Source organism: Contarinia nasturtii, unplaced genomic scaffold, assembly GCF_009176525.2.
Source record: "Contarinia nasturtii isolate CC-2019 unplaced genomic scaffold, AAFC_CNas_1.1 Cnas_scaffold_695, whole genome shotgun sequence".
Classification (NCBI taxonomy): domain Eukaryota; kingdom Metazoa; phylum Arthropoda; class Insecta; order Diptera; family Cecidomyiidae; genus Contarinia; species Contarinia nasturtii.
This window is the reverse complement of record NW_022198046.1, coordinates 7,492,904-7,507,442: the sequence shown is the minus strand read 5'-3', so window position 1 is coordinate 7,507,442 and position 14,539 is coordinate 7,492,904. Positions and strand designations below refer to the sequence as shown.

The following is a 14,539-nucleotide window of genomic DNA, read 5'->3' as shown; positions in this document are numbered from 1 at the left end:
TGAACTAACTGGTCAGTTGAGCTGACAGTACGTTAGCCAGATAAATGGACTCAAACAATAGAAGTTATTGTTATAATGAACAATCACTTCTATTAAAACAAAAAAAGTGATTCATCATTAAAACAATAACGTCTATTGTCTTAGCCCATTTAGCTGGCTAACGTACTGTCAGCTCAACTGACCAGTTAATTCAATATATTGCCTGGTTTTTTTTAATATTTAATCAGCTCGGGGTGCAATGAGTAGGCAGCATAATCGTCACGGAATTGCATTTATTACGAAATGAATTCTCTAACAAGATTCAATTAAGACATGTTCCATTTTAAATGACTGAACAAGGAATTGTTTAGTGTATACATCTTTAATTCGTTTTTTTTTTTTTTCAATTGTTCGCCCTGAATTAAGACATGTTATTCTATTAATTTCGATGAACTTGAAAACTCTCTAAATAGATTTACGAAACCAATATGTAATGCGTCAAACGGACAAACAAGGAAAAATCCAATTTAATTGTCAACCATTCCGTCGCAACAGATGTGCAATAAAACGAACGTATCGGTGTGGGTGAGATTATTTGTGGCATTGTTTGCTATGGGAATTTCAATAAAAATTCACTATCGTGACATACATGCACGTTGCGCGTCCTTATCATCCAAATTCCAAACTGAAATTGAAGGTGAGAAAATGGGATGTTGTAATGCATGTAGGTGTTATTTCTCCATTCAGAAAATGTCATTAGCAGCAGAATTTCTGTATTTTCTGTTGGTAATTATGAATGACTCTTTTGCGTCTCGAGATTCTCGAGAAGCAAGGTTATAAGAAGTTCTCAATGAACCTTGGTTTAATCAACAGATCAGTATTGTATCACAAACAATGAGCATCTGAAATCGATAAGCCACAATCGAATTAAGTAAAATGTCGTTGTCAGGCATCATGATTTCAATATCATTTGTGTAAAATCGTTGTGAATTGAGAGCATTTAAATAGGGACCAAGTACTGATATCATAAACACAACACACACACACACAAGACCAGTGGTACCGTGCACTTCTGGGACATTCAAAACATATCCGCATCGACATTTATTGCCGTCGGTTAACGATAACAAAAACAAAACGAAAAATGAAACCAACAAAGATTTAATCCATCGATACGCACACAAAAATGTTTTCGTTAGATATATATGAATCGTATCGTGAAAACATGAGAAAATTGAATATGTATGTTTGGAGAATGTGCGCATACTCGGCACAATTCGCGCGTCAATACATAACCATTTGCTCACATTGATGTTTGTATACCTATCGTGTATTACATTCGCTAAGGCAACGCAATTGTACACACATGCATAATGCTTATATACATGAGTAGCAGCTAAATTAGAGGCAACAGTAGCAGCGACACTCACAACAAGCATACCGTTGTCGTTGTCAAACAGTCAGACATTATCCGAGCGATTGAGAAAACGGAAAAATGGAAAAAACTGTCAAATCTCTGGTGCAAATAAAACAAAATCAAAACAAGTGAAACGAACTCACACCAACCATCTCGATTTTTGTTCAACTCAATTTTTATAAAACTTGAAAAGAATCAATAAAAAAATGACAACAATTGAATACCGTGAAATAAGGAAAATTAAATTATTTTTCGGTGTTTTTTTGAGTGCACAATCGAGATGAACTTTGTCCATCAATGTGACGTGTAATTTCAAACTATCGTTCGGCATCCAAGAATACGACGGCAGTGTCACAAATGACACTGTTTATGCGTCTGGCAAATTCCATCAGTAAAAACTAGTCATATGTAATTGCAAAAGAGAAAATTATTTATGTCATGTGCATGTAATTTGGTCGATTCGTTCGATTGCATTTTCTCTGCTTCGTCGATTTTCACGATCGAAAGTAAGATTTAAACAAGCAACAACAGCTTTCATCCGAAAAATAGTTCAAGAGCATCAATTATTATTGAAAGATTATAAATCTCTTTGCAATTGCAGCGTCGTTTTTTTCATCCTTTTTCTGTTTTTTTCATCCTTTTTCTGTTTTTCTTTTCGCTATGATTTAATGGAAAATGTAGTCGGAGTATGGTACATTTTAAAATTTGCAATGCAATCATTTTGAACAAACAATAGAGCAAAAAGTAAAAAAAAAAGTTGGCGAAAGTATGATAGCAATTGGTTTTGATTAAATTCGTTCAGCGCACATAACGAAAAATTCATAAAATCCAATAAATTTCAATTAATTTTTTTTGTTATCGAATCGGTTTTTGTTCTTCAGCGAGAACAAGTGCTGGTGTGATAAAGTTGATGATTGTACAAAAATCCATTATTTCTTGATGTGGTAAGTAAACTAAAGAGCATAAATATTTTTGTTATTTTTGTTTTTTTTTTCATTCGCTCTTTTATTGTTTCGCAAAGCCCGTGCAATTTTAAGCGCCATATCATTTTGTGGCATATTTTCTATACATTGGTGGATTGTGCAGTGCCAAAAGATTGGAACAAAAGAAAACGGCACATTGACTGCAACAAAAGAAGCTCAAAATCTATAAATAACAAACAGTACCACAAAAAAAATAAGCTCACAACCAGAATTAAACGAAATATATTGTTTTCTATTTTATTTTTCAAAAATTACCTGATAAATGAGCGCATTCTAGTTCAGACCGCAAATAGCATGCACCACATAAACTGCTTGCCAAGTGCAAAAATATTTATGATAATCATTTTGTTGGCTTTAACATCTTCAGTGAAGCCATGAGTCGTGTGTGTACCGAGAGAGAGAGCGAGAGAGCTAAAGGAATCAAACGATGTTGGCTTTAGAACCATTTCATCTTTCTACGAGTTCTCGAACGTGATAAATACATCTTTTCGATGTTAAATCTAGTTTTTATACGACATATGAACTCTATTTATTCGTTCGAACGAACAAAAAAAATTGAAGAAAACAACGTTGTTATAATGAAATTGCATGTGTAAATGTGGACGTTGGGTTCGATTTTCCTTTTGGCTGCAACACACAGAACCTTCCACACAGTATATGCCCATGAAATAAAGCGAGAAAATAAAACGGTTGTGCAACTATAGTTCAATTTTTCATTTAAAATTTACACATTGGTTTTTCGTCTTCATGTCACATGAATCATGTGTATCGTGTAAGTAAAAGAATTGGGTGTCCGGCTTCTTATGTGTGTATGCCGTTTGTGCAAACTTGGCAACTGTTGTCAACATATATATAGTAACTGATTTGTGCTCATTTTTCCGGTATTTTTTTTTTTTTTTTAATTATTTCAATATAAAATCAATAACCACACAGAAGTAATGTGACATTAGTAATGTAGTAGCGAAAAATGCGACTCACATCGTTTGATGTTTGTGACTGCGACAAGGGAATCGGAATTTGTAAAGTTTCCATGTGAATAGATAAACAGCTTGTGCATATCCAATGAGAAAAAGAAATAAGGACTTTGTAGCCCGCGGAAAGTACGGGAATTGGGATCTCAATTGCTCCAGATTTCGGAATCAACTGACAATTTTTATGCCACTTATATATGTGTTACTTACATCACATAACATTTTCTGTGTCAAAGTGCAAAAGAACACACACGATCAAAACACAGAATAGATAAAAAAGAGAGAAAAAAGATAACGAAATAAAAGTCATCATGATGCAATCATGTATGCAAGTCTAAGTAGAGCAAATTTTCCGGTTCTTCGTACACATAAAGAGAAAAGAAACACATGAATTCCAAAAAAATATATACTTAAATAAACATTTCGACCAAGACCCGTTTGCTTTTTCTACAGTTATTTGATTATGTGTTTCGCTTGTTATCGCAAAACTTTTGCTGTTCTTTGCATAACAAAATTATGTCTTTAGAAATACGAACGGAGAATACTGACAAACTGTCGATATTCAGTAAATATAAATAAAGGAGCTAGTTGAATTTTATTTGAATTACAAAATGAGATTTTTTGCTTACGATAGTCAAACGTCATCAAACTATTGGATTCTCGCTCAATGTGCAAAGAATGTGTCATAGAAATTATGTAAGCTAATACACACCCAATTGATTTCAACATTCACACGAAACACTAACATTTTGCCATTTTAGAGCTTTGTTTGAATTTTCATTTCTGAGAATCATCAAATTCAACATTTTACAGCACAAACATTTGCGTGCAATAAACAAGTATTCTGTAACGCAACCGCTAAAATTCTGTGGCAAAATTATTGAATAAACAATCAAAATGATAAATTGATGTTTTTTCACTCTGTTCCATTCAATTATTGATTTTAAGATGTGTTTAAGTTCGTCGTAAGCATAAGCGAAAAAAAAATGTTTGATGGAAATGCCGATTTTTATCAATTTTCTCGCATAAATGATTCAATAACAAAAAAGAACAGGCGTTATTCATGACTTCATTAAACCAAAATCCACCGTCTATTGCATTCATTTTGAGTTTTTAACGTTTTTTTTTTTTTTCATTCTATCGAGATTATTTATTGTGACTGTATTCCAAACTGTTTAGTTTTTATAAACTCGTCGGGAAAGCGAAGCCGAACAAAAAACAACATCGTCTGGCGAGACACATACAAGCCGATTCGATCGATTTCACATGCTTAGATGTACGAAATTTTGTTTGGCTGCCGACGACAAATACTTCGATTTAAGACTTCAAGTTTAATATTTACTTTAGCGAAACCTAAACAAAAATGGTTAGTATATAAACTCATATGCTCCGATCTTAAGGATAGAATCTACAGCAAAATGAGAGTGATAAAATTGACGTCGCAATTGATATGTGACAAAATGTGTGGATATCGAAATTACATTCACCTTTGTCACCAATACACTACTCTCCACTCCCTCTCTCATAGATTCCATTTTATGACGTGGCTATAAAAAATTTACTACGCTTCAAAGCACAAATCAAATAACAATTTATTCTCCATTACTGACACTTCAGTGTTGTACGCGCTCTCGTCAAAAAAAAAACAATCAATATATTAAATCAAATACGATTTTTTTACTTCTTTTCAATCATACATATAGACGAACAAAGTAATTTGTGTGATTAAAAAATGTATCGTATTGTCAAGATTGAGTGCAAAACAGAACATGGGTTAATTGATTTCATCGCACTTTCAATTTAATGATGTTAGTGTTAAAACGCAAATTCAATTGTTTTCTGATTTTTATTCACCGTCTTGTACATATCATAGCAGACAGAAAGAAGTACGAAGTGCTGTTTAGATTTGCATTTATCACGTCGGACGTATAGATGAGCGAGCACAACTCAGTTTTTGCACTGTGCTATTTTAACAATTTTCTCCGTTGGGACAATAAATTTTCCTTTGTATGTCAATATCGTCCAGCTGATGAACGTAAACACCAGCTCGATTTCGGTACACTGGTCCAGATCCAGTCTGATAAGGTTTATAAATTATTTCATTGAAAGATTCAACTTCTTGGTTGGGATCTTCTTCGAATTTCGTTATTGTTGATGGTAGTGTAGTAGTGGTTGGTGGTGGGTTTGTTGTACTCGGGCACCTCGTTGTGTTACAATAAACACGAGTCTCGATGCATATACATTTCGCACATCCATTCGCACCACCATCAAATACATCCAATTCACCGTACATTTTACCATTGAAATTACATATAAATAAACCGACCTCTATTCAGAATTCATTTGAAAAAGAAAAATTGGAATTGGTATAAAAAAAATAATTAGTATTGAAATGGTTTCGAATGAATTCAAAAATTCATGTTGATAAAATGAATAATGAAAAACAAAAACTCACCAGCACATAAATATCTTCCGAACAAGGTGAAAAAAACAAAAATTAGTTTGGTAAACATTATGGTCTTCTAAAAATTAACTTAAAAAAACAATAGTAAAATGCTAAACCACTTAAAAATATGAGCTGTAGAATAAGACTGCAATTCATATAGCGAACCGGTATTATTTAAATGATTTGATGATCGAACGAGGTTCAAAAAGCGAATGAAAATATTTTGCTCAAAAACAACTCTTAAAATATTTGCAAGGGATTGTGTACGTGGGCTGTCACATGGTGATGATATAGCATAACCTTTGTGATAGCCCAACACATCCCATATATATTCTTATCAATCACTGTGTTGATGTCTGGTGTGTATTTTCAGTTTGAAGTAAACATAAACAATATACCAACTTAAAGGTGATTCTTGAAAACAAAAATTCACTCGAATCCAATAGACTATTTCATAATTTTGTTTTGTTTTTCAGTCTTTGCTCATTGTTTATTGTTTTCCGTTGCTCCGGTGTTGTTTTCAACTTTGTAATATTTTCAATAACAAGTATTTGGAAATTCTAAAGGTCGTCTTTATCCGAAATGATCGCTTTCACTTGGGCGCTTGATAATTTTTCGATTACCGGATAACCCTTTAAAATATAAGTTCCGTTAATATTTATTAATTTTATTTGTTGTTCATTGTCATAATTGAGCGATGTGATAAAGTTCGGGTGGCTTTCAATGAAGTTCAGTACATTCAGTGTTATTTCCGAAGGGTATAGCGCTGATGGATTATACGGGAATTTAATTATGGATTTATTACTGATTTCGAAGTCGATTTCATAGTTCCAAACATTGTCAAAAGTGTAATAATTGAAATTGACACGATTCGAGGACAATGGATCCATTTTTATTTTCACCGGTTCTGTTACAAGACGAATCGACTTGTGTATCGAATGTTTCAATTGATTTGAGCCAATAAATTGCAGTAGTATTTCGGTCATTTGAACTGATGAAAATTGAAATTCGCCAAAAAGTCCATTGACTTTGTTTATTGTTATGTCATACACCTCGGTTGAGTCAGACACGAAAAATGTTTGCAATTGAACATCTTTTTTTGTATTTTGTAGATTATGGGCGAACGCTTCGTTCACATTATACAGTTTTTTGTTGAGTTCATTATGTTTATTGATTAATTTTTTGCGAAACATTTTATCAACAAAAAACTCTACGGAAATTTGATTCTTAACTTGCTGCAGGCAATCGGTACTGTAATTGTTTGCACGAATAAATTCTTCCATCATTCGAACAGCAATGAAATTCAAGTCATGTCCAGAATCTCGTGCATCTAGATATACATGAAAGAAAAATTACTGTTTTGTTACAGTCAATGCCCCACATATAAATTCATTATCGATCGAAATAATTTTTGTTACAAGTTACTTCTGAATAAAAAAAAATTGATTTTCTGAGCTAAACAAATATCAATCAAAACGTGAATTCAGAAAAATTGGATTTCAATCTAAGCCCAATTTTCGTGTACTTTATTTACATACCGTTTGATGATATTGATGTGAAAATTGAAAAAATTAAGAATAACAATGTTCTAAATGTTGTCATTTCACTGGAATTTATTTCCAAAACCAAATTAAACAAATAGTATTTATGTTTTTATTTTCGTGTTTTGCTTTTCTTCGAAAAATCAACTGAGCACCTCGATATACGAACATCAACTGAACGCATTAAAATAAATATTTTGGCAAACAAGAATCTGCTCTGTCTTGAATCATTTCCGATAAGCATCAGTTCAGTTGTAGAGACGTATTTCAACCTTTTGACATTTTACTACGCATTTTTCGAAACTTGTTTACTTGTATTAGTTTTGTTTGTTTGTCTGTTTGTTTGTATTTTAAAACTTTAACCAAACTATTTGTGTTATGTATAATTGCACGACTTATCTATTAAATATTGGAACTCCTATGGGCTTTCGAAAAAACGTTCTGGTGTAACATACGTCGTATTTGTTTCGTTTCGATCAGTTACTTCAATTCATGTTGGCACAACTGCATGGGGATTTAACTAGAGCGTAAAAATTTATTCGACAGTTTGACAAGAGATTTACGCTATACTCACCATCAACCATGCATTTCATCGGAATGAAACTGATAGCATACACAAGTTTGACATTTCATTCAATCTTCCCTTAACTTAACCAGTTTCGAGTTATTTTGAAAACTTGAGCGGGTTTTTGATAAAGATATAACGTAATTTAAGTTGATTTTAACTTTAAGTTAGGAAACTAATGAAACAAGGCGAAACAACGATCACACAACGACTGAATAGAATTACGTCAAAGATTTAAAGGAAACATCCTGAGTCAATTGATAAGTAAATACATTTTTTTACATGTTCACTCTGTCAAAAGTTGATAAAGATATCTGTAATTTGGCTGTTGAGAAGATATAGTGTGCATTATAAACCTTTTTTACTAGATGAAATTCGATTCCCTGACAGGAATTGGTCAAAATGAAAAAAACAAAAAAAAAAAAAACAAATTTACAATCGTGAACAGATTTCTGAATTATGTGTTTTAATCACTTTAAATAACGGCGAAATGATGATGATCGAACGATAAAATTCAAAAATTTACGGTCAATATGATTCGTGGACCAGAAAGCAACGATTTAGGTTATAATTTATTGTCACGCCATTTCAAGCTAATTGTGGAATTCTCCATAGTTGTTCATTGAACTAGCATCATACACGCTTAATAGTCGTATCATTTCAGGCGCAATTGACCTTTTAACACATGCTGTACATTTCGTATTTGGTTCTCATTTCGCCGACATTTAATTTATATTGAATCAATCCAAAACACACACCGTTTTTTTGGCAGTTACTATAAAGAAATGAACACACGAAAACACCGTTATTTTGCATTCATTTATTAATGAATTAAATTCGAATGTTTTATTTTTTTACAACTTCTTCGTTTTCATACTTGTAAATTTTTTGTGTATAAGCAATTTCTTCTCCAGTATTGTTTTCATCAAAAGTTGATTCATCCATTATGGATTCTGGGTATTCGTTCTCGGGGATACCTTGGTTCACATTTAATGAAGCTGTAGAAGAAATGAAAAAAAAATGTCATTTCATATTTTAACGTAAAAGACATTTACTAACCTTGACTCAGCTTTACAATTGATAATAACGCAATTAGCAATGACAATTTACCAAACTTTGCCATTTTTTTAGTTATCAACTGCATTAGTAATTAGAAGAAAATCAATATTTCCTCTTATCAGCAGAGCAAAATCAGAAAAAAATATTACAAAGGCTATTACTCGTTCAATTCCACAAGCTTCTGTAATTATTTACTTGGTCGGATGCAAACAAACTTTAACTGAAATACAACAAATATAGAGAAACACTGACTAACGAAACGCAATTTTCATCACTTAATCTTACAACTTCTGGAGATTTCAGTAAAAAAAATATATTATCAGAAATTAACGCCAAAATATTCCGCACACAGTATTGATTAAGTTATTTACAAGTTCAGTTTAAAAAAAAATTGCAAACTGTTGCATTTTGATCAACAAATTTTCGTGGAATACAATTTTTTCTCCACCTACAATTTTTTATTATAAATATTCCACTGTTGTTTTGTTTGTATTTCGTCCGGGAAGGTTCATCTTAATCTACAACACATTATATAATTTGTAATCTAATACACGTAGAAGTATAGACAAAGTAATGAAAAATTTTTGACTTCTCACCCCAAATTGATTATTATCGACTAAATCTATACATATAAATTACATTTTATGTACTTGTACATCAACAACGTGCAAAGTTGCTTTGATCATCGTTTTCACAAAAGTTTTGTCACATTAAAAATCAATAATTTTTGTCATTCGGTAAAACAAAACAAATAGTATAACATATTTTTGACTAACAGTTGGCACGTGTAGGTATTAAATTATTATCTGAACAACTGTTTACTTGCATTTGTTTTTCATAACTTGTGCGATAAAACACGTACGAAATATATATATATATTTGTCGTCTAAACGACTATTGCAAAAGTTTGCAAACACACGCCAGTTAAAATGAAGATCACACGAACCATGTGCGTCAATGGTGTAATGGTTAGCATAGTTGCCTTCCAAGCAGTTGATCCGAGTTCGATTCTCGGTTGACGCATCAATTTTTTTAGATTTTTTTTTTCTTCAAATTATCTGTCACATCTTTTTTGTTTATATCGACACTTACCATTAGAATTGAAACAAAAGAATTGTCAAGTTTTTTGCGAGATTTGTATTTGATTAAGGCAGATAAATACTTAAAAGAGAAGCTCAGGCGGTTCAGTTTTTGTAATTGTATTTTTATTGTTTTAACTTACTTATTAGCTTTAAACGCTCAAACTCACTGCTTTTTTAAAAATCAACACCAACAACGTCGTTTGTGAGATATTCGCTTGTGGAAAGTTTCGGAGAATGAATATTCAATGTTTTCCGAAGAAATTGGGATTGGAAATGCAATCGATGTGTTGAAGAAAATAGTTATTAGTATCGCCATATTGAAAGAAATTAAAAGTGACATTCATTATCACACTGTCATTAATTAACAAACAAATTGTCTTCTTCAAATTGGTTTTTATGTGAGTTTTCAAAAAGACATGGGTTTTGTGAACTTATTAAATAAACAACAAAACAAATATCTTGAAATCATTTGAAATGTACGAATAAACTTCTGAACCTACCATTGGCAAATGCTTGACCGATTTTAAAACTTGCAAAATAATAATAATTACTTAAAACCAAAACAACCGATTCCAAATGAAAAAAAGCAGACAATATATTGAATTAACTGGTCAGTTGAACTGACAGTACGCTAGCCAGCTAAATGGGCTAAAAGAAAAGACGTTATTGTTTTAATGATGAATCACTTTTCTTGTTTTAATAGAAGTGATTGTTCATTATAACAATAACTTCTATTGTTTTAGTTCATTTAGCTGGCTAACGGACTGTCAGCTCAACTGACCAGTTAGTTCAATATATTGTATGAAAAAAAGTAATATCCTTTCAGAATAAATGTCGTCTTTTTCAGTATCACAAAAAACTGGCTTCAAACCAGAATGAATGCTTAATTAAATGCGTAACGAATTCATACTGAAACTGATCGATATATATTTTATTTTATTTTTTTCAATTTATTTTCTCGAGAAATTTATCAAATGTAAGACTTTTTTCAAACCTCGATCGAATAATTATGGCAATTGTTGTCATCACTTCAGCTGTAGGCAGACTCCAGTTAAAATCGCTCTCTGAACATGTGCGTCAATGGTGTAATGGTTAGCATAGTTGCCTTCCAAGCAGTTGATCCGAGTTCGATTCTCGGTTGACGCATTTGTTTTTTTTTTTTACAATGCAAAACGGAAGTGACTGCTAAGTTCTCATCAATTTCTGGATGAATTTGCATTAAATTGATCGTTTGAACTGCAGTCCACCAATTTTATAGTATTTTTTAAACGTTCTTGATCATCTTTAATAAAATATAAATTTCCTATTCGATGTCGATGTGATCGTTGTATTCCAAAGTCGGCTCTGGCTCTTGACGATCTTATGACACGACATCACATCTACCAGCATTCTCGAAACTTTGCACATCGATTCCAGTCACGAATTTTTCAAAATCATGATATACGTCTTCATTCGTTTTACACAATCGAACTGGAAATCAGAGAAATAAAATAAATTGCCTTAATTCACTATATAACATATAGATTTTGTCCGAAAATGTATCTATATTTTGTTGCTCACCATCGCTGGATGCAACTACGATTATTGTAAAAGATTAAAAATAACTGATAATAACGCACAGATACCAAAGTGTTCACTTTTCTTTTTTTCATCAATTTCTATTTTTTTCTTAGGTCACAATATGCATTTGCAATTTGAATGATCAATACAGATAAACACTACATATTACTGTAATTTAATGTGCACGCTTTTTCCCTTGAATTTTATTGCGAAGTAAAAAAAGTTGTAATTATAATGATCCATTGCACTACAATTTTTTTATTTTCAATATTATTTATCAACTAACAGTCCTCTGTAAATATTTACATTCGTACACTTGCGGCTCATAATTAATTGGGCATGAATGTCAATGAGAACAAATTAATTACTTTTTGCGAATATAATCTTTAATTACATGTTTCTAAATATAAAGATTTGCTCGCTTCATCGTTAATGAACTCAACAATTTCATTCAATATGAATTCTCCGGAAATGAAGTCTCATTCAATTCGAATGAAAATATCAGATTTTGAGATAGACAAGAAATAATCGTCAATGAACCCCAAGAAAATTAATGAACAAAATTGCTCTTTAGATTCAGTATTTATTTATTACTTTAGAAGTCGTTCATTGCCTTTACTCAAAGTTCAATTGGTTCAGGTTCTTCGAATACAACATCAACTTCAAAGTTCGTAATTCGTTCAGTTGATGGCAGATTTTTCAGTAGATAATTTCCATCTCTTGCAATTAGGTTCCTTTTTGTATCAATTCCGTATTTTATCGTAGCTAGATTTTAACGTTTTTATCTAAAAATGATTCTTTAGAATTAGCATCTACATCCGATGATTAGAAAATCTATGGAATTACTGTTAATATCTTCGTAACAATAGAAACTGAGTGTGACATACATTTTGTTCAATGGACCACGGTTTTCTGAGATATTGCATCCAGACTTGTTTCGTTGAAAGATTTTGTTTTTGAAAATTGAAATCTAGCACCGAATTTTGGGAATTTCAGCATTTAATTTATTGGTTCTTTTGTGACTTTGATCTTTGAATATCCAGATGTTGTAACTTCTTGTATTGATGGACTTTTGTTGTCAGAATTGAACAGAAGTCAAATCGTACAATGAAATGAACAGGGTTTATATAAAATATTCTTGTCTTCATAGATGTCTTATCGATTTTTTATAATCGTTTACAAATTGTTAGGAACAGATAGTATCTTATCACAAAACCTTTTTTTTTGTCAAAGTCAAACTTGAAAACCAAATTGCTAAAAAGCATTAATCATATGGTTTCAGTTCGAGTTCAGTAAATTCTTAAACAAGTTCATTTCTTCAAACGAAATTTTCGGAAAAATCAGTGAAAATTCCTTGCATTTTCTTTCGCCATAAACGAATTAAATAAAAGTATTTCCATGGATTTTTTGGTTTGCTGAAAAATTTCTCCAAAGAAAATTGTGCTCATTAGATACAGTTGAGTTTCTATATTTAAGACTTTAAACAAATGCAATTTCAAACAAACGCATATTAAAATGTGGTCAAGGAACTTTTTACAACAACCACATACATTTTAAGCAGTACATTAATTAGTGACACAGTTAAAATCAAACGAGCAGCAATTAAGTTTTTCATCTTGACGAAAGTTTTACTTTCTGTGAAACGCACATATTGAAGTACAGTATTTACTACAAACTAACTTTATGCTAATGACACAATTTGATTTTACGTAAAATCGCAAGTACCATACATCTCTCATTTAACAAATGTTCATTTGGAAATATGTGTGACAATTAGATGCGGAAGTGTAAATTCTAGTGCCTTCATTTGAAATAGAAGCGTTTATTGAAAAAACCACGTGGTTTTTACTCTAATCAATGTAATATTTTATATATGGCAGATGTTCTGCTGTTATAATCTACGTTACAACGACATTCTTCAACGATTTGATATCCAAGTAAAACCTCTTTTAGTAAAACCGACGAAAAATTTCCATTTGATTTGTTATGTTGACGAATACTTCTCCCATATTGATACAAAATCTTAACATTTTCGTAGTAAATTTTCGTAGCATTTGTACAATGGAAAATAATTCGAAGCCATAATGTCTCAGATATTGTTCACAATCAATAAGTTGCTAAGTAACAGAAATCAATCCCATATGAATGAACGTTTCGATTGCTGTTGTAATCGTTCAACAGGCAATTGAGAATTTTTGATAACATTTCTTATCAAATTCATTTAAAATAAATTATATAACCGTGATGTCAAGTCAATATAGTCCAACGATAGTAATAACAAGTATAACATTATAATGAGTCTTGTTTAAATTTTTAATAAGAGAAAACTGCTTCATTATATGCTGTTACCTGTTAAAACTCTCCAGAACACACAAAATTTAAATTTAAGCTCATATTTATGAAGGTATCTTGTTACTGTTATTTCTACTTCTGTTACAGTAAAATCGTTTTTTCTCTTAACAATGTAATTTAAAACCATATATATTTTGCTTCATTACACCTGAATTTGCTTTCATTTGGGCCAAACCACAAACTGATATTGTCCTTCAGTGGAAAATTGTTATGTGTTTTCTCTCATTTAATTTGGTGGTTGGTGTTCCAACACAGATGCTTACGGCAAGTTTGCAAAATCCAAATATCCAATAAGTAAATACTTTTCACCAATCAGTACGTTAAAATTTTGCTCAGCCAACGCTTTTAATATTTAATCGTATTTAAAAACACTTAATAATGTCACTTCAGTGCATTTCATAAAAAAACGATTTTTCACATTATTTAAAGTCGGCATGAAAGTTCATATTTTGTCCCTGAATATTGCTTCTTCAAAAAGATAGAAATAGAAGAGTCAATTTAATCTAGTGTGAAAGAGGTTCGGATGATGCTCTCTTTTCATTTCTTTTTTTTGATATCACTTTTTGCGTCGAAAAATCCTAGGA

General features: G+C 31.5%; 2 protein-coding genes, 1 long non-coding RNA gene and 2 other non-coding genes across 9 annotated transcripts in view; 3 read left to right on the top strand and 2 right to left on the bottom strand.

Moving 5' to 3' along the window:
* The window catches only part of LOC116340640 (ATP-binding cassette sub-family G member 4), a 32,006-nt gene that overhangs the window by 1,736 nt on the left and 15,731 nt on the right, over positions 1-14,539 (top strand). The window contains exon 1 of one of the 5 annotated variants that reach the window (XM_031767234.1): positions 1,422-2,340. The exons of 1 other annotated variant lie outside the window; for it this stretch is intronic. The gene's annotated coding sequence lies outside the window, so the exon portion shown is untranslated. Of the gene's footprint in view, positions 1-1,421; positions 2,341-7,947; positions 8,167-12,927; positions 13,060-13,167; positions 13,260-14,539 lie in introns of those variants that run through there. 3 more of the 5 variants (XM_031767236.1, XM_031767235.1, XM_031767237.1) reach the window with 3 other exon arrangements.
* Positions 5,155-8,050, bottom strand: LOC116340642. The gene is made up of 4 exons (XM_031767239.1): positions 7,912-8,050; positions 7,335-7,857; positions 5,806-7,126; positions 5,155-5,678 (listed from the first exon to the last, which is right to left on the bottom strand). The coding sequence occupies exons 2-3, from the start codon at positions 7,396-7,398 to the stop codon at positions 6,357-6,359; spliced, it is 834 nt and encodes a 277-aa protein (XP_031623099.1). The 5' UTR covers positions 7,399-7,857; positions 7,912-8,050; the 3' UTR covers positions 5,155-5,678; positions 5,806-6,356.
* LOC116340643 lies at positions 8,334-9,670 on the bottom strand. The gene is made up of 5 exons (XR_004201106.1): positions 9,558-9,670; positions 9,247-9,479; positions 8,962-9,181; positions 8,780-8,900; positions 8,334-8,677 (listed from the first exon to the last, which is right to left on the bottom strand). It is a non-coding gene; the product is annotated as an uncharacterized LOC116340643 (long non-coding RNA).
* Positions 9,913-9,984, top strand: Trnag-ucc. Its single transcript has one exon. It is a non-coding gene; the product is annotated as a tRNA-Gly (tRNA).
* Positions 11,118-11,189, top strand: Trnag-ucc. Its single transcript has one exon. It is a non-coding gene; the product is annotated as a tRNA-Gly (tRNA).

Excerpts from the sequence above, each read along its gene's own strand:
- LOC116340642 (XM_031767239.1), bottom strand. The coding sequence starts at position 7,398 with ATGACAACATTTAGAACATTGTTATTCTTAATTTTTTCAATTTTCACA. Across the intron at positions 7,127-7,334 it reads CACATCAATATCATCAAACG|ATGCACGAGATTCTGGACAT; the intron begins GTATGTAAATAA and ends ATGTATATCTAG.